We start from the raw sequence: 22,882 nt of genomic DNA on the forward strand, positions 1-22,882 counted from the left end.
AGGAACTTTTAATTTTATTAATTTTTATTTTATAATATAAATATATATTTTAAATATTACTTATGTTGATTTATTTTTATTGATACGGGCGTATCTTAAAACTAGTAAAATCTATATGCCCAAGAGAAGATGAAGTCTTCTAGACTTTATAATTTCAACAAATTGATATGGATAAATGAATCTTTTGCTTCTATTTTGTTAACTAGAACTAGAATCTTCTCGGTAAGAGCACATAGGGATTAATACTACATGTTTCTTTGTTTAAATAGGACTACAAAATTAGACTATAGCATTGTACCAGCGGGCGTGGAAAGGACTCGGAATGCTATAAAACCTGTTGGTTTCAAATATATCAAAGATGTTATTGTTTTATCCATGAAGCTCATAAAGCTTGGCAGTGCAGGCCAAAGAACCGACGATTGCTTCCATATTTTGCTCTCAAGAGCATTATCATCTGTTAAAAACCGAACTAATCTCCACAAAGTTCATTCTCTCATAGTAATTTCAGGCCAGCACCAATCAACATTCTTCTGTGGAAAACTCATTTCAAAGTACTCCGAGTTCAAAGACCCTGCTTCTTCATTATCCATTTTCCGCATAAATTCACCTACCCATAATGTTTACTTATGGAATACTATCATTAGAGCCATGACCCATAATGGGTTATTCTCTAAAGCATTAGACTTTTATACCCAAATGAGAAAATTAAATGTTAAGCCGGATAATTATACTTTTCCTTCGATTATTAACTCGTGTGGCAATTTACTGGATCTTAAAATGGCTGAAATTGTTCATGATGTTTTGGAGATGGGTTTTGGATCAGATTTGTATATATGTAATGCTTTGATTGATATGTATGCGCGGATGAAGGAACTAGGGAGAGCTCGTGAGGTGTTTGATAAAATGCCTCATAGAGATGTGGTTTCTTGGAATAGTTTGATTTCGGGGTATAATGCGAATGGGTGTTGGGAAGAGGCGGTGGAAGCTTTTCGGGAGGGAAGGTTACTGGGTGTTGTGGCTGATACTTTTACCGTGTCTAGTGTTTTACCTGCATGTGGGGGTTTGATGGAGGTTGAACAGGGTCAGACAGTTCATGGGTTGGTGGAGAAGAGTGGATTTAAGGGAGATACGACTGTGAGTAACGGACTTCTTTCGATGTACTTTAAGTTTGAGAGGTTGTTGGACTGTCAGCGAATCTTTGATGAGATGATAGTTAGAGATACTGTCACTTGGAATATCATTATTTGTGGGTTTTCTCGCTCCGGGTTGCATCAGGAGTCCATCAACTTGTTTCGAGAAATGGTTTGTGAGTATCAGCCGGATCTGGTTACAATTACTTCTGTTTTACAAGCTTGTGGACATTTGGGGGATTTAAGATTCGGAAGATATGTTCATGACTTTATTTTGAAACATAGATATGAATGTGATACTACTGCTAGCAATATCATAATTAATATGTATGCAAAATGTGGTGCTTTAGCAGCTGCAAGGCAAGTATTTGACACCATGAAAAGTTGGGATTTGGTCTCATGGAACTCAATGATTAGTGGCTATGTTGAAAATGGTTTTAATAAGGAAGCAGTAGATCTGTTTAAGATAATGAGGATAGACGTGCAACCAGATTCTGTAACCTTTGTGACACTTCTGTCAACCTGTACAAAGTTGATGGACGTGGATTTCGCAAGAGAGCTCCACTCTGATATAATTAGGAGAGGATATGATTCCACTCTTATTGTGGGCAATGCTCTTCTAGATGTGTATGCCAAATGTGGTAAAATGGAGCATTCAGTGTGGCAATTTGAAATCATGAATACTAGAGATATTGTAACGTGGAATACTATTATTGCTGCATGTGGTCATTATGATGAAAGTTACGTAGGTTTAAAGATGCTCAGTAGGATGAGAATGGAAGGTATCATGCCAGATGTTGCTACCCTTTTAGGTTCGTTGCCTTTGTGTTCCTTGCTTGCTGCCAAAAGACAGGGGAAAGAGCTGCATGGCTTCATTATCAGGCTCAATTTTGAGTCACATGTCCCTGTTGGAAATGCACTGATCGAAATGTACTCCAAAACTGGGAGTTTAAAGAGTGCAATCTCGGTCTTTGAGCACATGAGGATCAAAGACGTGGTGACGTGGACAACAATGATCTCTGCATATGGAATGTATGGCGAAGGAATGAAAGCTCTCAGATCTTTTCAACAGATGAAGGAGAGGGGTACTGTTCCCGATCATATTGTTTTTGTTGCCGTTATATATGCATGTAGCCATTCTTGTTTAGTGCAAGAAGGCCGTGCTTGCTTTAACCAAATGAGAAAAGAATACAACATTGAGCCTAGGATTGAACATTATGCTTGCATGGTTGATCTTTTATCACGTTCTGGTCTACTAACTGAAGCAGAGGACTTTATCCTTTCTATGCCGCTGCAACCTGATGCAAGTATGTGGGGAGCTCTACTTAGTGCTTGTCGAGCTAGTGGAGATACCAAGACTGCTGAACGTGTTGTAGAACGTCTTGTTGAATTGAACTCTGACGATCCTGGGTATAATGTTTTAGCTTCCAACGTATATGCCACCTTAGGGAAGTGGGACCAAGTAAGAACAATACGAAAATCCTTGAAAGCTAGAGGACTCAAAAAAGACCCAGGATGTAGTTGGGTTGAAATTCGCAGCAGAGTTTTTATTTTTGGCACTGGGGATAGGTCTTTTCAACAATACAAACAAGTCAATGAGCTCATAGAGGACCTCAACAGTGCAATGGATAAGGAAGGTTATGTTGCTGACTTAAAATTTGTTTTGCATGATGTCGGTGAAGATGAGAAGATAAACTTTCTTTGTGGGCATAGTGAAAGACTTGCTATAGCATTTGGATTATTGAACACAAAAGAAGGTTCACCTTTGCAAGTAATGAAGAATCTCCGGGTTTGTGGGGATTGCCACACTTGGACCAAGTATGTGTCAAAAATTGTGCAGAGGGAAATACTAGTTAGAGATGCAAATCGCTTTCACTTGTTCAAGGATGGGACATGTAGCTGCAGAGACTACTGGTGATTAAAGTCTGTCGTCCTTCCTCATACTTAGCAGATAAAAAGATTCCTAAAATTGAAGAAATTAAGGATTTATCATTTGGAAACAATCTGGAGGTGAAATATCTCTCTGCTTGCTAGATTTGTGAGGTTTCAAGCTATATCTCCTGTACTATTACGTTTCTACCTTACGTTGCAGGACTGGTGCACTATTCGACTTCAAAAAGAGATGCAAAAGTATTAAGGATCTTCGTATCTGGTAAAGTCTTCACTTTTTAAAGATAAAACTGCTGTTATAGAGTTTGTGAGCCATCTCCAGCGTGCTTTTTACTTCTGTGTATTCCTGTTAATCCATTATTAGGGTATTTCATTAGAAACTCCTTTATGTTGTGATAAAATTTCAGATAAAATGGTTGTACTTTTATCTTCATTCCTTATTTTGTTTTAATTTTGGCCATTGTCATTGAAGGGCCTGCTTCTTTCTAGTGGAATAGCGTACCTACTTTCTCATTCGGAGGTCAAAAGATAGAGATACATACAAAGGTATACTACTATATTTCTTTTCTGGTAGGTTAAAAGTACATTAAATTTCTTGCTGTGATACACCTGGTATTGGACGTTTAATTCAATAGTCCAACCATTTAAATCTCATAAATCAGTAGTTTTGTCCTCTTTATCATGTATGGGTTTATACATACATCAACAAAAAGAATATACCTGGTAGATCTGTGAGCTTCTTTTCGATTGATCTTTTCATTCGTCCTTCATATCTTTTTGTTGCTTCTATCAGCCGGATCATAATTCCAGAAAATAAAGGTTTACATGACAAATTAAACACCATTATTGTTAATGACCTCACTAGGTTCTGGGACTATTATCCGAGCAATCAAAAGCTTGATCATAGCCCACTGGAGTTCGAGATATAAGTGGCAGAAGAAAAATGAAAGTTGTCTATAATTATAAGCTAGATATTTCATGGGAACTCGTGTTACTAATTCATTCATTGAATATCTTTCTTGCCTGTATGAAGAATGTGAATAGCAGGAACCAGCAAAATACTCCTAAAGGGAATGAACGCAGAGCGTGAGCTACTTTGATTTCAACTTTGTGCTAGGTGCATGGAGGAAACTTGTATGTAACAATCAAGGGTGTCCTAGGTGGATTTTTATGCTTACTTTAGCTGGTCATGGCAGATTGACTACCAGGGATGGGCTGGCTAGATGGGGTGTAACTGCTGATCAAATATGCCCTCTTTGTTCTGTAGAGAATGAAAGTGTAGAGCATTTGTTCTTCAGGTGTGACTGAATGGTCTGCCAGAATGTGGTTGAAGTTGTTACAGTGGCAGGGTATATGTAGAGCCAGTCATGGGCTGGGAGGATGAATTTGCCTTGGCAGGAAGTCTTATGCAAGGGAAAACTGCTGGTGCTGCGGTATTTGGAATTGTGCTTGCAGGTGCAATTTACTTTATATGGCAAGAAAGAAATATGAGAGTTTTTCAGGGTAGATAAAGAAATGCTGAAGTGGTTACAAAGCTGCTTATACAAAAGACATTCTGCAGAGGAACTATGAAATGCAGTTTGACAAGAAGACTGGAGCAACTCAATTACTATCCATAGCATGTATTAGATAATTTTCTTTTGACTAGGCTGTGTAGTAGGTTGAACGGGAGCTGGCTGAAATTGGGATGAAATTCCACTTTCAGCTCTTTTTTGTACTGTACATAATGTTTACTTAGTAATTAAAATTTTTTATTCAGCCCCAAAAGAAAAAAACTTTGTGCTAGCTACTTCCTCACTGTTTTTGCCAAGATATTCTACTGCTGCAAGCTGAGCACATAGCTATTTCTGTGGGCATTAGAAACCATAAGAATATCTGTGGGTATTAAAATAAATAATGTTTCAGTACTCTAACAGTAACAAATTGATCTTCTGAATTAAAATTATGTACAATTTATTACTTAATCGACACTTGAGAATTACATCTACAGTGTTACTTCAGGTAGCAAGTAAAGATAGCCAAGTAAGAATTTCAAAACTTTTATTCCTGATAGTCCAGAAAACATCGAAAACTTGATACAAGCGGTTCAGCCATCAGCTGATGGAGTTTGTTGTTATTTCCATGAACTATAATACAGCAGCAACTTAACAAACTAGTTCATTTAGGAGCATTTGCTGTCTGATAATTTTCATGAAGCAGCTGGAATTTGGTTATTAATTTGTCTCGAGGTGGCCAGTGCTCTTTGATTACTGGAGCATCATAAAAGTTATCCATCCATGCTGACAAGAGAGGAAATTTGCCTGCATCGAACAACTTCAGGTCGATTACCTCTTCAAATACATCACGAAGATATGCCAACAAACCAAGTGAAAGGTCCAGGTATCCTATTTTCTCTCCACCAAAAAATTTCTTCTCTTTCAGTTGCTCTTCAAGGAGTTCTAGATTTTGTACTGCTGGACCAAGAGCTTCGTTTTTCTCGTTTCCTTGTCCTGTGAATACACTCCATATTGATGGAAGAAGCTGCGGACAAAAGAAACATATCAACAAAAATTCAATGCATTCTTGAAAAAGGTTAGCTTCTTGTTATAACTGGAAAATGTCTTACTGTCTGAGTAATACTCACTATTATCTTGGCACTCTCTTCACATATTAATATAGACACAAAAGGACAACAATAACAACTACACATCCGTCTCAAACAAGTTATGGTCGGCTATATGAATCTTCACTTCTTTTAAGTGAAAGCGTAAAATAAGTTTTATATATATCACCTATATGAATCTTTTTCTTTCATTGAGCCCTATCTTTAGCTAAGTCTATATTGATTTTAATGATTTGTAGGTCTTTCGAAACAATTTATTTTAGGTCTACCCTGCCCTGTCTTAACACCTTCACTCACCATAGTTTTATACTGACGACCGGTGCATCTGTAGGCCGATTCAGTGGCGGAAATTCTATTTTTTTTTTCTTCTGAAATTAACAGATCAATGGTTTCTTACCTTGTCCTCCCCAAATTTTGCCCAAAAACGTGCTATGGCTTTTTCATAAGGGTCCTGAGGTAACAAAGGAGCTTCCTTCCAAGTCTCGTCAATATACTCGAGAATTACCAGTGATTCACAGATTGGTTTGCCTTTGTGTACAAGCACAGGAATCTTTTTGTGAACAGGATTATGCTGCAGGAGTTCAGGGCTCTTCTGGCTTAAATCTTCAAAAATGGTTTCATATTGGATTCCTTTGATATGTAGCGCCCAAACGGCCCTCAAACCAAATGGGCTCGACCATGTTCTGTGAAGCTTGAGTTCTTCTGCCATGTTGCTTTGCAAGTGATATCTGAAAGCTAAGTCTATTTAAACACTCAGGTTGTTCTTTTATTTGACAGAAGTGATGTATAATGGAGTATATGGCTAGAAATTCATGTGCTTGGAATTTTCTAGATAATGCAGTATATGGCTAGAAATTCATGTGCTTGGAATTTTCTAGATAATGCAGTATATGGCTAGATATTCAATTGGAGGAATATTTTCCAAAACTCCTTCTCAACTTTTTTCACCATGTCCCCCACCTCACACCCCAACCCACCCACTCCAACCCTCACTCCATCCCCACCTACCCACCCCACCCCTCCACTCCACCCCACCCTAAATAAAAATATTATTAATAGTACTTTCTTTTTATTATTAGATATATATATATATATATATATTTTTTTTTTTTCATTTCAACAAATGAGTATTTTATTTTCATGATATAAAAAAGTATTTTTTTTTATTTCTACAAAATAAGTATTTTCTTTCCATGATGCAGAAAAAATATTTTCTTTTATTTCAATAAAATGAGTACTTTATTTTCATGTTAGAGAAAGAGTTTTTTTTTCCAACCAAAAAAGAGTATTTTCTTTTTAGTTATGGAGCACAAATTTCAATGTTATTTTTACGTAAAAAAATAAAGCATCACATTAGTTCCTTTGAGTTTGTGTGAATTTTTAGAAAAATAATTAAATTCTTGAAGAAAATAGAGTCATGAAAATGTTGTCTATTTGGAGGGGAGGGGAGGAGGAGCAAGTGAGGAGAGTAGTACAAAAATATATTTTTTATTTTCTAACCAAACACTAAAAAATATTTTTTCCGATTTTCACTCACCAAATAAACAAGGGAAAATAAGTAATAAAACCACTCATTCTCCCTGAAAACATTTTCATTCGTGCCAAACACGCCCGATCTTTGATGTCAGCCATTGCGTTGCAAAGCGTGGAAATTTCTCAATTACTAGTAGACAAATATGGACTAATCTGCTTCGTTTGGAATCTTTGGAAGGGATCAAGAATTTCTTACATTAAGCTAAAGATGATTTGGACTTGCCTTATCACAACATTGTTACCAGAGATGACAACTCCAATGAATTGTTTCACTTGGTCGTTTGTGTTGGTTTGGTCTTTGTCTTGTCTTGAGAGGGATATTCGCATTCATCTGGTAGTACATGGTGATAGAAGCTTTGTACCTCAAAAAAATTTCAAGAATTTTAATAAGTATTCAAGTCGATTCCACAATTTCATTAGTTTCAACACTTTAGCAACCCTAATTATATTTTTCTACCAGTGTTCTCAGAATGTTTCTAGTATCCAAAGAGGGGAAGGTAACATCTTTTGATTCATATTTTCTATTTTCTTTCCGTTATCAAAAGTGTGAAATAGATGGAATTATCAATGGTTAAAAATGTGAAGTGTTCAAGAAGTAGTAAGTTTACGTTGGATTTTTTCCATTGGTAAACATTATGTTGGCTGAATAAAAAGTAACTATGCAATTAAGCGTTCACAAGGTGGTTCGTGTTCAGCTTTCTAAATGTTGAACCATAAGAGGAAGTAAATAGCTTTTCTTAATCCAATTCTAAAAGATGAAAATCATTATATTCTGTCATCCCAACATTCTACTAACTGTTTTGAGAAAATCTTTGAACTCGATAGATTAGATTGCAAGTAAAAGTCAACAACTTAAAAAGATATAGATGACATATAATAATGTTGTATCCTTAATTTCATAAATCGACAACCATCTACTGTCATTTCGTAAAAATTGCACTGGGCGCCCTATTTGGTTGACCATTTTTAATTTATACCCGTTTTATTTTTTCGTTTGCATCCGTACCCATTTTTTTGTTAAAAGTATTTTAAAAAGATTGATTTTGCCCTTCTTTAATAAAAGACTATTGATAAAACTGTAGACTGCAGGGCAAAACTTCAGCATGTTTTGGTATGAAATTTTAGCAAATGAACTAAATAATTTCAGCATGCATTAGAAAAAACTAATTAGAAAATTACATACTGCAAGACAAAAACTTAAGCATGTTTAGTATGAAATTTTAGCAAATGAACTAAAAAACTTAAGCATGTTTAGTCTAAAATTTTAGAAAATGAACTAAAAAACTTAAGCATGTTTAGTCTAAAATTTTAGCAAATGAACTAAAAAACTTAAGCATGTTTAGTCTAAAATTTTAGCAAATGAACTAAATAATTTAAGCATCTTTAGTCTGAAGTTTTAGCAAATGAACTAAAAAACTTAAGCATGTTTAGTCTGAAATTTTAGCAAATGAACTAAATAACTTCAGCATGTTTAGACTGAAGTTTCGGATAAAACTCATGACAAAACTGTAGACTGCAGTATAAATAACTTCAGTATGCATTAGCATGAAGTTTTAGCTTCATTGTGAAACAACTTCATGCTATATTAGCATGAAGTTTTAGCTTCAACATGAAACAACTTCATGCTACATTAGCATGAAGTTTTAGCTTCAAGGTGAAACAACTTCATGCAAGTGTGATTCTAAAGATGAATTTGGACAAGTTTCTGGTCTTTTGATAAAGCTGCTGAGAGGAGTGGAAGAGATCTTTTTTCATGAATGAGGTTGTAGATCACGCGATTAATGCGTGATGCATATTTTATATCTTTTGTCAGGGGTGTAATTGTCATATTATTACGGATCTTTTGTCAGGGGTGTAATTGTAAAATTAATAATTTTTAAAAATATGGTACAGGTTAAAAGGTGGCACAAATATAGGGTACGACTGCAAATACCCCTATCATTTCCTTGTAATTTTGTTTATTTTGGGGCTAATATGGCCCATCTACATAGCAGGAAGGGAGAAGTGCATCAGTAGCCACTTTTAAGCCTACTATTAAAATATATCCTTAATTCATAATGTAATAAAGATTAGCCAAATTACCCAAATTTCATGACAAAGTGTCCTAAGTTTCTGAAATGCTAACTTAAAATTCAGGCCATACGATTCGAATTTTTGGACACAATTTTTAAACTTTAGGACACGATGTCTTTAAGTTTAAACTTCAAGAAGCCTCCTACTAGCCCAGTGCTATAATTGGCCTTTTGACACAAATAGCCACTACCGTGAAGTCTCCTGGTCTGAAATTTAAAATCTAAAACTAACTCTTCAGACCATGAATCTAATTTTTTAGAAGTGTTCAACTTCCAAATACTAGGCCTCAAAAGTGGTCACCTTGTGTGAATAATTCCCGCGGGAACACTTCCTTGTGCTCGATAGTCTTATTCAAGTGATCTCACAAATTTTCAGGGAAAGAAATTCATCACAAATTTCAAAATCGACTAGTAACACAATTTGATTTCTACACTTGGAGCGAAATTACTGATCTCATTACTTTTTCCTTTTTTCCCTTGATGAAATGATCAATAATAAGATTAGTATATTCGTCATGGATGATAATTGAATATTTTACCCCCCAAAAAAACTTTATTATTATGCATAGACGGCTCAAATGGGCTTCACACATTTGCCTTTGGAGCGTAAAGTCTTATTCTTGGATTCGTCATGTGAGTTCCACTGCAAACTCGTTGTTCAATTGGAACTCAAAAATTACTAGCTATTTTAGGAAAGGTGATGTTGAGGCGGCACGCAAGCTGTTTGATGAAATGCCCCAAAAGAATGTAGTAACTTGGAACTGTATGATATCTGGGTATATCAGAAATGGGATGATTAATCCTGCTCAAAAAGTTTTTGATGCAATGCCTAGCAGAAATGTTATTTCTTGGACAGCCATGTTAAGCGGGTATGCCAAAAATGGGAATTTAGAGATGGCACGACGTATGTTTGATGGAATGGATGATAAGAATGTGGTTTGCTGGAATTCGATGATCTCGGGGTATGTGAGCAATGGGAAAATAGAGGAAGGTAGAGAATTGTTTGATCTGATGCAGATTAAGAATGATGTGTCATGGGCGATTATGATTGAAGGCTATTTCAGATACGGGGATGTGAGTGAAGCTGAGAGGTTGTTTAGTGAAGCACCAGTGAAAAGTGTGCCACTTTGTAATGCTATGTTAGCAGGTTATGCTGACATGTGGAGGACTGAGGATTCATATAAGTTATTTATGAGAATGGATACGCATGATGTGGCTTCTTGGACTAGTATGATCACATGTTTCTCAAGAGTGAGGGAGGTGGAGAAAGCTAGAAGATTATTTGATGATATGCCTGAGAAGGATGTAGTCGCTTGGACTGCCATGATTCAAGGGTACTGTGAAAATAATAACATAGAGGAGGCAGAAAAACTTTTTGCTGCAATGCCTCACAGGGATATTGTTGCTTGGAATTCAATGCTAAGTGGTTATCTGCAGAATGGAAGACTGCAAGATGCTCTTCATCTGTTTCAAAAGATGGCATGGCGGAATACAGTGTCATGGAATTTGATGTTGTGGGGTTATGTTCAGCAAGATGATATAACTAGTGCTCGAGAGTTATTTGGGCAGATGCCTAGAAAAGATGAAACCTCGTGGAACACTATGATTTCGGGATATCAAAATGAGGAAGCTTTGCTTTTATATGTCCAGATGTTGCAAAATAATTACAAGCCGGATCAGAGCACATTTTCCAATGTGGTCTCATTGTGTGGTGTTCTTGCTTTGCATGCTTGGGGAAGAGCTTTGCATGCCTGTGTAACCAAGAGTGGTTTTCAAAATGACACAATGATAACGAGTGCGTTCATATCCATGTATTCTAGGTGTGGATTTATAAATGATGCTTCCTCGCTTTTCAGAAATATGAAAAGACCCGACACAATAGCATGGAATGCCATGATTGTATCACAAGCATGTCATGGTTCGGCTAAAGAGGCCCTTGATCTTTTTCTTTGTATGATTCAAGCTGGATATGAACCAGACCATGTAACTTTTCTTGGTGTCCTAACTGCTTGTGCTCATTCTGGATTAGTGGACGTGGGTTGGAGCTACTTTATATCAATGGAGAAAAGGTGGAGTATAATTCCAAAGGCTGAGCACTATAATTGCATGGTTGATCTCCTTGGGAGATCAGGTATGCTAGCTGAAGCCTTCGAGCTTGTCGAACAAATTCCTGTAAATCTCCCTGCACATGCTTGGGAGACATTGCTTAGTTGTTGTAGAGTCCACGAAAATTTTGATTTAGGTGATCTTGTAGCCCAGAAACTTCTAAGCGTTCAGCCTTCTAATATTGGAATGTGTGTTCTTTTATCAAATCTGTATTCTACAAGAGGAATGTGGAAAGATGCAGCTCGTGTGAGAGCACTACTTAAAAAGTATGATTTGAAGAAAGAATTGGCATGTAGTTGGATTGAGATAAATGGTTGTATATCTCAGTTTGTTTCAAATGAAAGATGTAATCCCAGAGCAAAGGACATATACAAAGAACTAGAAAGTCTTTCTGCACTGATTGAGGATAGTGGCACAGTAGTGTAGCAGGGATGCTATTCAAAATTCAGTTCTTCTGAAGAAATTAATGTTTCTTAACATGTTTTTTCCCTGTATTCCTATCTATAAAAGTTCCTGAATAGAATTTCTGGTTCCTTCTTGATGAATTCATCTAGGATTGGAACATTACTCAATAGCCTTCAAATCTCATTAAGAGGTTGGTTCTTCAAACATCTCTAAATTGAAGAGCTACGCATGTGAATCTTTTGCACATGCATCAACTTAAAGCTTCTCTTTCTTCGCAGATGTTGCTTGATATCTGTTACAGATGCTAGTCCAGTATGTGATTGTATGAAGACCTGAAACCTTATGCTTGACGAAAGTACTCTTGGTGTTAGTCAGAGTTGGGTGCAATTACTGGTGAAAGCTGTGAATCTTGGAAGGTAAGTTCAAAATTAAGCAGTTTTACGATGAGAGCTAGATGAAAATCTTGAATATAGTTGTGCTTTACAAAAGTGAAAATCGAATTAAGCTTCTGCAGACTATTAGGATAAAATTTTCGAATGCCTTGCAACATGATAGCCTCTATATATTCATCAATGAGAAAACAGAAACGTTTATGCAAAGCTTTAGAGGAACGTTTAAACTGAATACTAGTAAGTTTTCGCATACAAGGTAGGAGATGTAGGGTAGGATGCTTATATATCTTTTGACTTATGAACTTAGTAAATTAAGTATAAATAAATACGATATTAAGAATATGCACATAGCGAATAAAAAATAGACATGGATTTATAAATCACCAGTCAATTCTGTCCTATAAAATCATAATCTAAATTAAGATAGGTCATAATCTAAATTATAGATAGAGCACTTAACTTGAAATAAAGAATTAAAGTATTATAATTTAAAAGATTACGTATAGTGGGGATTGAGAATGTACGGGTAAAATATACTGCTTGGGATAGGGGGAGAAAATGTCTATAGTGTAAAATTGGAGAGAGAATTTGATTTCGAAGACAATAGGAGGGACAAAATGAGTTTCACTCATAAAATTGCTTTAAAGAACCAAAAAACCTAAGTTTTGTCCAACTTCATGACAATTTTTTCTGTCTTTTGTCTTAATAAGGTTAAAATTAATGACATTACCATTTCATATTTTATAAACAACCTTCCGCTTTAAACGCTTTTCTTCTTTCCTGTCTGAAATTGTCCTTCCTGTTGTTTCTTTTTTGCATCTCACGAAAAACAGGTACCCGAAAAAAGAAAATAGGAAAAAGAGAGATCTTGATTGCATGATCTCCATTAGAGGGGGAGGAGGAGGAAGAATCTGGAAGAGAGAAAAATGACGACAATGAAAGAAAAACAAAGAACATACTAGAGTAAGGGAGGGAGAAGGGAAAAGGAAAACAAAGAATAGAAGAAAAGAAATCAACGGAAAGAAAAGAAACAGATCCTTCTGTAGGGATATAAAAAGGAAAATATTTGAAGAGGGATAATGGAGGAGAGGGAGGGGGATTTGAGGGTTCCTCTGATCTCTTCCTTGTTCTGTCTTTGTGTACTAACGGGTGGTGTCCTCCTTGTTCTCTACCTTTTCGTGCCAGATCACTCCCAGCCATGGTTTCCAGCTGCAGGATTGATCTTGATTGGTTCTCCCTACATATTTTGGCTCCTGACTTACTTTTACACCGGCATGAAACGGTGCTGTTTTGGCGACAGCAGCGTTGACAACCGCCAGATTTCAAGGCGCACCTCAAGGGATGCCACAATGGCAAACCCTGGGGTGGCCAGGACTGATTCCAAGGCAAATGCTGCTACTTCTAATAACAATAACATTAACAATGGCAAACAAGAAAGTGGCCATATCCAACAAGATGGAGGAGATGCATCATCCATCAACTCTGCAAAGGAAATTGAGATGCCTTTAGCCTTATCAGTTGCTTCTTCATGAAATGAATACTTTATCAAGAAATGATCTGGTGAGGTGGATTGATAAATGGCTGCATTATGCATGAGCTATCACAGGAACGAGAGATTTGGATTTGCGGAGATAATTTATAATTCAAGGATCATGTCATCATTCAGGAGCTGTTAAGGATGGTGAAAATGCGTGATAATGGTGAATGTAAGTAGAAATAGCACAAACAGATATTTTAACTTGTCTTGGCATTAACAAAAATTGAACAAACAAAAAATTGCTCTTCTTATTTCGTAGGTAGTTCTCTCTTATTTCCTATTTAGTCTCTTCCCCTCTCTCCTCCCCCAACTTTTCTTAATTTCTCTTGAAACTTCACGTTCAACCTATACAGTACTCTCCGTTTTAGTGATTACAGAATATCAATGATAAATTTGGTATAGTATATCTTCTTGTTCTATCTCAGATTCCTTATTTGGTCAGTCTATGTTGTTAATTGGTATGAAGCATGAAAACAGATCGATCATGTTTTAATCGTCATATGATGCTGCCAGAATTTGTTAATGAAAGTATAAAGTAGGTGCAAAACTAAGAGATTAAGTAGCCAGGCAGTAGGCAAAGTAGTCGCACAATCTTTTGACTAGTTCCGATTTGACTATAGATGGGAGTCGCACAGGGAAACAACGGAAATGGATTAGCTAATACCCCAAACCAAACATGGGATAAATTTAATCACAAACTTTATCCCGAAATTATTATTCTTATCTAATGTACCAAACAACCCCTAAAAGTGTCAACAAGTGAGCCCATCTATTCCTAATGAGAAGCTAAATACGACTAGGGCATCAATAGAAAGGGAGAGAGTTATTGTTGGGATATATATAAAGATTTTAACTTCTCTATATTGACCGTGTATGAAATTTTTATAGTACACGAGAAGGTCACTTAAAAGATAAATACACCTAACAATGAGGTACGTGAACCATATTACAATAAGTTAAAATATATGTAGGTGTAAAAATATTTATATTATAATTGTCAATGTATATAAGTTAAATCCAAATATAAAAAGAGGTTAACACCTTTGAGATTATGCTTATCATTTTATGTACGGAGCATGAGTACTCCATTACTTTGATCACTAGAATATAATATTTGTTATCATTTTAGTAAATTTCCATATATATATATATATATATAATATATTTATACATCATATCGACAATACTGAGATCTCATGAACTAATAACTAAAAGGCTACATCGATCTCTGCTAGATGCCACGGCATGACAGCATCAAGCTGTATTTGAAATTAAGCCAAAAATAAAGCTGACGTTGATAATTACGAACTTTTTGCTACGCTCATTGCCTAATTTTTCATGGCGGTTTAGGTTTAAAAAAGGAAAGAGTGACGTTATAATGGAATTATTGAACAGTGCATGACGTGCCAATATTGTGAATTTTTTGTTGCAATTCAACTGATAATTCCATGACGATATGTTTTTAAAATGTTAGGTAGGAGAACTGGAGAAGAGAGAGCTTTTTTTTTCTCTTTCTTCTGTTTGCAGAGATCCCAACAATAATACATGAGATTCAACTAGAGTATTTGAAAAGGAATAATCATCGAATCCACACTTCATCATTTCCTTCTATTTTAAGAAATCATCACTAATTTATATTATTTCTCTCGGTGCAAAGTAAGTAATTTTTTAGTTGTTTTCACACAGATTAAGAAATTCACTTTTTAACATTAATTAGTAATGAAGTTGACCATATTAACATTTACTATCTCTTCACATAAATATTCCTAACACATACTCCAACACTATTTACTCCATGGGTAATGTAAGAAAAAAAAAATGATTAATTCATTCTTGAAATCTTGAAAAATCACTTATTTTGAACCAAAAAAAATGCCAAAAAATTCGTGGACCGGAGGGAGTATTAAATTTCATTGCGAAAACATGGAATATTAAAAGCAAAGAAACTGGATAATTTGCTCACTGTTGATGTCAACAAGTCAAGTAATAGAAGTTTGTAATGAAATCTATGTGGACAACAAATTCCTACACAAGTACTAAAAAGGGAAATGTCAAAATGTTCACCTCATTAATCTCAAGATAATTGTATCATATAAACTTATTTAATATTACAGAAAAAGGAAAATGAAAAAGGATTAAAGTACAATTTATGATATAATTTATGAATTTGTATCATGATTTTAAAACATTTGTTTTGTGCATTAAATCTATGATTAAGTGATATAATTTCACTTTAATTTATAAGTACGCGGTGCGGGTAAATATATCGATAATTCAAGTCAAACCGGAAAAAAAAAATCCGACGTGATTTGATTTGATTTGGTATTGAAAAAAACCCGACCATAATTTGTTTGGTCTGGGTTTAACTATAAAAGTCAAACCGAAACCAAACCAACCCGATATTATATTTATACAATTATTTAAAATATTTTTTGTGATGTAATTTATAAATATTTCTTAAACTTTTTTCACAGTTTTATCTTTTAATGTATTATTTTAATCTTATACTTAACATTCTCGAATGGTACAATAAGTTTTATAGCCCATAAATATAGCAACTCAAATAAAGTTAAGATCAATATTAATGCTAACAAAATAAATTCAATTCAATACTAGAAGTCACAATAATGTTGGATATCTATTTTTAGTTTTGCATTGGTTTATAATGAAAATGTATAACGTAGTTTATCTTTCTTTAGTGCTTAGTTATGTACTTATTTTAGCATGACTTATATAGTACTTTTAGATTGTGTTCATTTTTATTATGGTTTATTAATTAGCAATATCTGTTTTATGTGATTTTATTATCATTGTTATTGAATATTTTAGTATATTTCTATGACCCATCTCATATTATTGTGTTATTTTCTTGAAAAATACATTATATAGTTGTATCCTACTAGAACTAAAGAAATATTTGGAGCACAAGTTACATATTTTGCGCTATGAAGATATTACAGGGGAAAACCCGAAAATTTCGAGAAAAACTGAGATTGAAAAACCGGACTTTATTGGTTTGATTTGGTTTACAGATTTAAAAACTCGACACCATTAATTTAGTTTGATAATTAAAAAATCTGAATAAACCCGCTAAGCAACTAAATACGTGGTTCAACACGGTCCATTAAAATCATACTTTAGAGAGAAACTTTTCCTATAAAGTAGATTTTTGACTGTATTATCATCTTTGAGGTATTGTGCACTATCTTCCTCATTTTATGTCGGATACTCGGATCCAAACAAAGTTTTCTAACAATATCCATTTTTGGACTTTCTTGAGATATTTTTCATTTCTCGTCAATTTTCAATTTGTAAGCATCCTTTTAATATCTTATGTAATTTGTGAGCATTAAATACGTAAAGTTTTGCATTTATAGCATGGACAAAGTCCAACTAGCTAAGATTTTAAGTACTTCAATTATGACTTCAACAGCCAGCAAGAAAAAGAATTACAAAGCCAAAAGACACCATCATTCCAAGCACCAAAAGCCATGCCTATGTAAAGAATTTTTATATTATTAGATCGTTAGTATAAATAATTTTTATATTATTAGATCACCTTTATTTATTTATTGTAATAAATAATCTATCTTATTTTTAAGATTATTGATCCCGCATTTTAAGGAGACTTATGTAAATATCTCTTTTCTTTGAATAATATGATAGTGTAAATAATTTTTTATACTTAGTATATATAACTTAGCTAGCATTTAGATATAGGGTTGATTGAAACTTGAAAAAAAAAAATTTGAAGTTGTGTTGAAAAATAATTTTTGAAAGTTGAAGTTACATGTGTTTAGACATGCATTTTATTTGAATAAAAGTTGAAATTTTGCGAGTGGAAGAAAAATAGGGCAGTTTTTGGGAAATTAAAAATTTTTGATTTTTTTTTCCAAAACGATATCATATTTCATAAATAAATTTTATTTTAATTTTTTTTTTTTAAAAAAATGAAGCCCAAATCTATGGCTAAACGGGAGTTTAAACTGTATATATATATATTTCATTGTGTATAGGCCACTTTTGCTCTTTCCCCTCAAAGGCTATGAAGTTAGAAACGGGGAGCAATTTCACAGCCATGGAAGATGCCTTAAAGCGCATAAAAATTCAAGAAAATGACCGAGAAAGCAGTATTGAATCATCAGTACTGATTCCTGGTTTGCCAGATCACTTAGCTCATCTTTGTCTTTCCAACCTTCAGCCTTCACTTCTTTATGGTGTTTCCAAATCTTGGCGACGCCTTATTTACACCTCATTTTTTCCTCCTTTTTATTCTCTTTATGTTGTATGCTCTCCAACTACTACTTCATCATCCAGTACAAGTGCTAATACTAGCAATAAGCATACAAAAGTTGATCATGAACAAAACTCTGTGGAGTTTTTCTGCTTAGATCCAATTTCATCTAAATGGAAAACTTTACCAAATCCTCCTTCAGATCCACCTATTCGTGTACTTCGCCGTCATCCTTCTTTTATATCAAGAAGCCTTTCAATTCAATCTTTAACTGTATCTGAACGTATGGTTCTTATTGCTGCTACTACACATAAGTTTCTACCTGCATTTGAACGTCCATTGGGATTTAATCCATTGTCTAATGAATGGTTTTTTGGACCTAAATTGCCTACGCCGCGGAGATGGTGTGGTACGACTTCTGTACATGGAAATGTGTATATAGCAAGTGGTATTGGATCTGTATATGATGGAGATGTAGCAAGGTCTCTAGAGAAATGGGATGTGAAGAAAAAGGCTAATGAATGGAAATGGGAAAAAATGGCTGGATTGAAAGATGGAAGATTTAGTAGAGAAGCTGTTGATGCTATTGGCTATAGAGGGAAACTATGCATGGTAATCTATGTGTCTATCTCATTCAAAAGTTTGATTTTTTTTTATGACCGGTTAAGTACGTTATTTGTTTTTTGTTTTAATATAATAATGAGTAGCGATGAAATTGTGTAACATACTCTAGTACTGTTACAATGTCCTTAACCAGAAATTGTAAGAAGGGTATTGGACAACGTCATAATTGCCACTCATTACCTGCTTTGACTGGTTGTGAAATCAGAATTCGCTAAAAGGGTTAAAGATTTAATATATATATATATATATATATATATATATATATATAACCTATATACACTTATATTAAGTTTTTGTATACCAGTATATTCTCTGGCAAAGAATTTTCAACTGGCCATTCTTGAGCCTATGTGCTCCGCCACTGGCTTTGAAACCATATTGTGTTGTGTGACCAACTCATCCAAAAAACGGAAGGCTGTATTCAAAATCTATGTCGGAATTGGCCATTTCAAAATCGTAGTTATTGAATTTTTTTTTAATTTACTTAATTATATTTTTAACAGGTAAATATCAAGGGACGTGCAGTAAAACAAGGCGCCATTTACGACATAACAAAAGATGAGTGGGAAGAGATGCGAGAGGGAATGCTAGCAGGATGGAATGGGCCAGCAGCAACAACAATAAATGATGAAAGTGAGATGTACGTAGTAGATGAGATAAAGGGATCATTGAGTAAATATATATCAGAAATTGATGAATGGGAAGAGTTGATTGAGTCTTGTGAACATTTGAAAGGTGCTGAGCAAATTAGTGTTGGAAGAGGACGAGTTTGTGTCATTTGTAGTGGTGGACGGCAGATTGCGGTGGTGGATGTTACAGTAAAACCAGCTAATGTAATTCGAGTTGTGAATACTCCGCCGGAGATGGAGGCAATTGCTTTGCATATATTGCCAAGGATCAGTATTGTTTCACACTGATACAGTAATATTGAATGATCAAAAAAGGGAAGAAACAAATTTTGCTGATCTTGAATTTACAAATTGCCTCAAAGCCTCCTATTTTCATTTACATTTTACTATTGCTATCTAAAAAGATAACTATAGGTAAATCGTCTATAAAAATCAAAATTAACTAGTAATCTAAAAAATAAGGAAGTTACATGTTTGTCTTATATTACATTTCTATAAGAGACTGTTTTCACGTCTTAAACACATGATCTCTTGGTCACACGATGGTAATATGGTAAAATACACTTTTATGTAAATATTTAGGTTATCAATATATAAATGTTATTCCAACTTGGCAAAACATAATAGGGATGGTGAGTATATAAAGAAATAAGTTTTCTAATTATATGTTTTAAAGTTGTGGAGATCTAGACTCAAAGAAAACAATCAAAGAAAACAATATAAGTAGTGGGTTGAGTTGTTACACAACCTTTTTTTCCATTAACATTAATTATACTCACCCTACTGTGTTATCCATCTTTAATCAATTAATTCTTGGTTATTACTTATGATTTCGCATTTAATGGATGCAAAGAGCAGACTTGTAAATAGAGAGTACTTCTGACTGTTCTTCTTCTCTTTTTTTTTTTTTTTTTGGGGGGGGGGGGGGGGGGGGTTTTTACATTGGAAAGAAGAAACTCTTGAGTGTTCTTCAGTTACACATATATACTAAATCAAAACAATTGATTAAAGAAAAAAGTCACAGAAACTTCACCACTTTTCTTCAACAAAAAGCAAAACTTCCACGCAATGATCACACTTACAATAGATAGGAAGGGATATGCACACCGAAAGGCATTTGGTTATAGGAATTCCAATATTAATTTCGGTACAAAATTTTAGACTGCATTGATTTCGTGTTATGTTGTTGATATTAACTAAAATCGATATAAATTTGTATTAAAATTTTAATATTATCTATTTCATATAGGATATGCGAAATTATAATCTCGAGAATATAATTTTAAAATATCCTTATTCTGAACCAAATAACCCAAGTGTAGTGCATATAATATTTTTTAAGAAAAGCTGGAGTTTGTTATATTAGCATATGAACATGACCAGTTATTACAAAATTCCTTTCTTCGTGAAGCATACTCAACAAACTTTAACCTCATGCGAAAAAAGTTTGTCACGTAGCTCGAGTTTCTGGAAAAGCTTTGCACCAAAGATTAATTAAATTATAATAAAATGAATTGATAATAATACTTTACAAAAGTTGTGTCCCTGGATCAATCAGGACCACCTAAAAGTAAAGTCAATATGTCATGATTCACAATAAAGATAATAATACTCCATTTCATATACGAAAGCCAAAGGGCAAAGGCACACCAAGTATATATAGACATGTCTTTTGTTAATTAATCAATGATATTTTTTGTACCAAAACCACGATCTTTGAAAAGGCCATCATATATCACAAGGAATTCAAAGTGTTTTTGTGTCTTTATCTGTGTGGGGTTTGATCTAACCATATGACACAGCTTGCATAAAGTGCAACATATATATATCCTTAATTAACCGAACAATTGCTTTTGTCTCTTTCTTCCTTTTCTTTTTTCTCCTTCTTGGTCTCTTTTTGAAGACCAAATTAGGTTTGGCTGTTCCTTAGAATGTGGCGGTGTGTAAACACGCCTTACACGCTCTCTCTCTCTATAGATATAAATATATAGATCAAACCAACCCCAAGATTGCTTCTATCCCTAGACCTACCCATGGGGCATAGCTTGACCTTTTCCTTAACCCAAGAGGCCTAACATAACTACATACAGAATTTAAAGGGCCCCCTTAAGATTTACTTTCATCGTAGAGCTTCAACGTATAAAAATATTTTTCGTTCATTAGCTTGAAATGAGCCTTGAAACAACAGTAATATTATTTAATTTTTATATTATCTATAGGTAATAGTTTCGGTCGGTGAAAATAGTCATTAATGCTTGCTAGATTGGCTACATCATATCCCCTACGGATGCAACTCTACCCTGGACCATGCATGAATACGAGATATTTTATACACCGAATTATCTCTAATTATACAACTTGAATCTAAAAGTTTATCCCGCATAAATGAAGTAGTCGTATTGTTTAATATATTGGTAGCGTGAAGATGAAGTAGTTCCATCATCAACTTTGAGTGTGACAATGATTCATGTACACAACTATTCTTCCTAAGTTAGTTGGAAATTCATGCATCTCTAGTTTCTAGTTTAAAAGAATATATAGTGCGACTTGACAACTTTACCAATTAACTGCAACAGCTAAAAGCTAAGTTGTTCTTATTTTTCAAGTTATAAAGGAGGTCCCCACCGTCACGTTATGACAATTATATATCGTATGGTAGTACGTTGGATTTGTCTTAAACTACAGAAGCATGTTATATAAACATATAGGCATATATGAATCGTATTCGCTTATAGTTTCAATTGAACTCATAAACTTCGACATACGCACAAAACATTTAAAATGTATACATATAATAAGGTCACATTCAGTTTAAACTTACTACAATAATTAATTTGTCTTCACTAATGAGTAATAGTAACATCTGGAATGTATAAGAGAACGTGCTATATATGACAAAATTATCAAAATGCAAGAATATTAGATAGGGAGTATATGCAAAAGAGAAATCTAAGGTTAGAAATTTGAAGCCAACGATGTACATTATCTTCTGTCACTACTATGAAAAGAATATAATAAAGCAGCACAAATTAAAGTTACCTAACAAATGCCAAGAAGATAACTGCCATGGCAATATGTCAAAAAAGTAGTTGAAAAGCCAAAAAGCCAAAACCTCATTCCTTGTAAAAACACTTTAAAAACAAACTTTTCCTAAATCAACTACTCCATCATAATATATAGTAGTAATGATTATTCTTAATTCCTCATTAACCACTCCTATATTTTTATGCTTAATACGTGTATCCCCTTGTTAATATAATCAATTATTTACTCCATGTCTCCACAAGGACTATAACAGTAATTATCTGCATCTTTAGACAAAAAGCCCAAAACCATACATTATCTTTGGCTTTAGACTCAAAGTCATACATATTCTTCCACATGGAGCACTAATAGTCCATTTACTTTAACAAAGTGGTGCATTTTTAGTCATAACACTAAACACATTTTAGATTTGACAAAATATATGTTCCATTTATTTTCTTGTTTACCGAAAGAAATAAAGATGACAGATTTATCTAGATACCAAATAGTAAATATACATAAAATTTATTTACTATTTATCTATTTACTATTTATTTACTATACGTAAAATATACATTTTACTAAGAAATGTTAAACACCGTTAATTTTTATTTGCAATAATTTTTATCTAGATAACCTCAAATGTTATCTGAATTTTTTATTATATACATATTACTATACATTGACATAAAATAAATATATAT

General features: G+C 34.0%; 5 protein-coding genes across 6 annotated transcripts; 4 read left to right on the forward strand and 1 right to left on the reverse strand.

The window, feature by feature from the left end:
- The first annotated feature begins 210 nt into the window (after positions 1–210).
- On the forward strand, positions 211–5,370 carry LOC104100646 (pentatricopeptide repeat-containing protein At3g03580). Of its 2 annotated transcripts, XM_009607921.4 has the most exons (4): positions 211–3,140; positions 3,223–3,282; positions 3,493–3,566; positions 4,054–5,370. In XM_009607921.4, the coding sequence occupies exon 1, from the start codon at positions 250–252 to the stop codon at positions 3,046–3,048; it is 2,799 nt and encodes a 932-aa protein (XP_009606216.1). In that variant the 5' UTR covers positions 211–249; the 3' UTR covers positions 3,049–3,140; positions 3,223–3,282; positions 3,493–3,566; positions 4,054–5,370. The 2 variants fall into 2 exon arrangements, with proteins under 2 accessions (XP_009606216.1, XP_009606215.1); XM_009607920.4 differs by having other exon boundaries at positions 211–3,282.
- LOC104100645 (glutathione transferase GST 23-like) lies at positions 5,036–6,553 on the reverse strand. Its single transcript, XM_009607918.3, has 2 exons — positions 6,020–6,553; positions 5,036–5,540 (listed from the first exon to the last, which is right to left on the reverse strand). The coding sequence occupies exons 1-2, from the start codon at positions 6,329–6,331 to the stop codon at positions 5,178–5,180; spliced, it is 675 nt and encodes a 224-aa protein (XP_009606213.1). The 5' UTR covers positions 6,332–6,553; the 3' UTR covers positions 5,036–5,177.
- A 268-nt stretch (positions 6,554–6,821) lies between these two features.
- On the forward strand, positions 6,822–14,086 carry LOC104100644 (pentatricopeptide repeat-containing protein At4g02750-like). Its single transcript, XM_009607917.4, has 3 exons — positions 6,822–11,928; positions 12,017–12,154; positions 12,964–14,086. The coding sequence occupies exon 1, from the start codon at positions 9,747–9,749 to the stop codon at positions 11,757–11,759; it is 2,013 nt and encodes a 670-aa protein (XP_009606212.1). The 5' UTR covers positions 6,822–9,746; the 3' UTR covers positions 11,760–11,928; positions 12,017–12,154; positions 12,964–14,086.
- LOC104100643 (uncharacterized) lies at positions 13,210–13,662 on the forward strand. The gene has a single exon (XM_070181958.1). The coding sequence runs from the start codon at positions 13,210–13,212 to the stop codon at positions 13,660–13,662; it is 453 nt and encodes a 150-aa protein (XP_070038059.1).
- A 3,595-nt stretch (positions 14,087–17,681) lies between the features above and the next one.
- LOC104100642 (F-box/kelch-repeat protein SKIP25-like) lies at positions 17,682–19,497 on the forward strand. Its single transcript, XM_009607915.4, has 2 exons — positions 17,682–18,513; positions 19,029–19,497. The coding sequence occupies exons 1-2, from the start codon at positions 17,713–17,715 to the stop codon at positions 19,440–19,442; spliced, it is 1,215 nt and encodes a 404-aa protein (XP_009606210.1). The 5' UTR covers positions 17,682–17,712; the 3' UTR covers positions 19,443–19,497.
- The last annotated feature ends 3,385 nt before the right edge of the window (positions 19,498–22,882 follow it).

Source organism: Nicotiana tomentosiformis, chromosome 1, assembly GCF_000390325.3.
Source record: "Nicotiana tomentosiformis chromosome 1, ASM39032v3, whole genome shotgun sequence".
Lineage (NCBI taxonomy): Eukaryota > Viridiplantae > Streptophyta > Magnoliopsida > Solanales > Solanaceae > Nicotiana > Nicotiana tomentosiformis.

Excerpts from the sequence above, each read along its gene's own strand:
- LOC104100646 (XM_009607920.4), top strand. The coding sequence starts at position 250 with ATGTTTCTTTGTTTAAATAGGACTACAAAATTAGACTATAGCATTGTA.
- LOC104100645 (XM_009607918.3), bottom strand. The coding sequence starts at position 6,331 with ATGGCAGAAGAACTCAAGCTTCACAGAACATGGTCGAGCCCATTTGGT. Across the intron at positions 5,541-6,019 it reads CAAAATTTGGGGAGGACAAG|CTTCTTCCATCAATATGGAG; the intron begins GTAAGAAACCAT and ends TTTTGTCCGCAG.
- LOC104100644 (XM_009607917.4), top strand. The coding sequence starts at position 9,747 with ATGATAATTGAATATTTTACCCCCCAAAAAAACTTTATTATTATGCAT.
- LOC104100643 (XM_070181958.1), top strand. The coding sequence starts at position 13,210 with ATGGAGGAGAGGGAGGGGGATTTGAGGGTTCCTCTGATCTCTTCCTTG.
- LOC104100642 (XM_009607915.4), top strand. The coding sequence starts at position 17,713 with ATGAAGTTAGAAACGGGGAGCAATTTCACAGCCATGGAAGATGCCTTA. Across the intron at positions 18,514-19,028 it reads ATAGAGGGAAACTATGCATG|GTAAATATCAAGGGACGTGC; the intron begins GTAATCTATGTG and ends TATTTTTAACAG.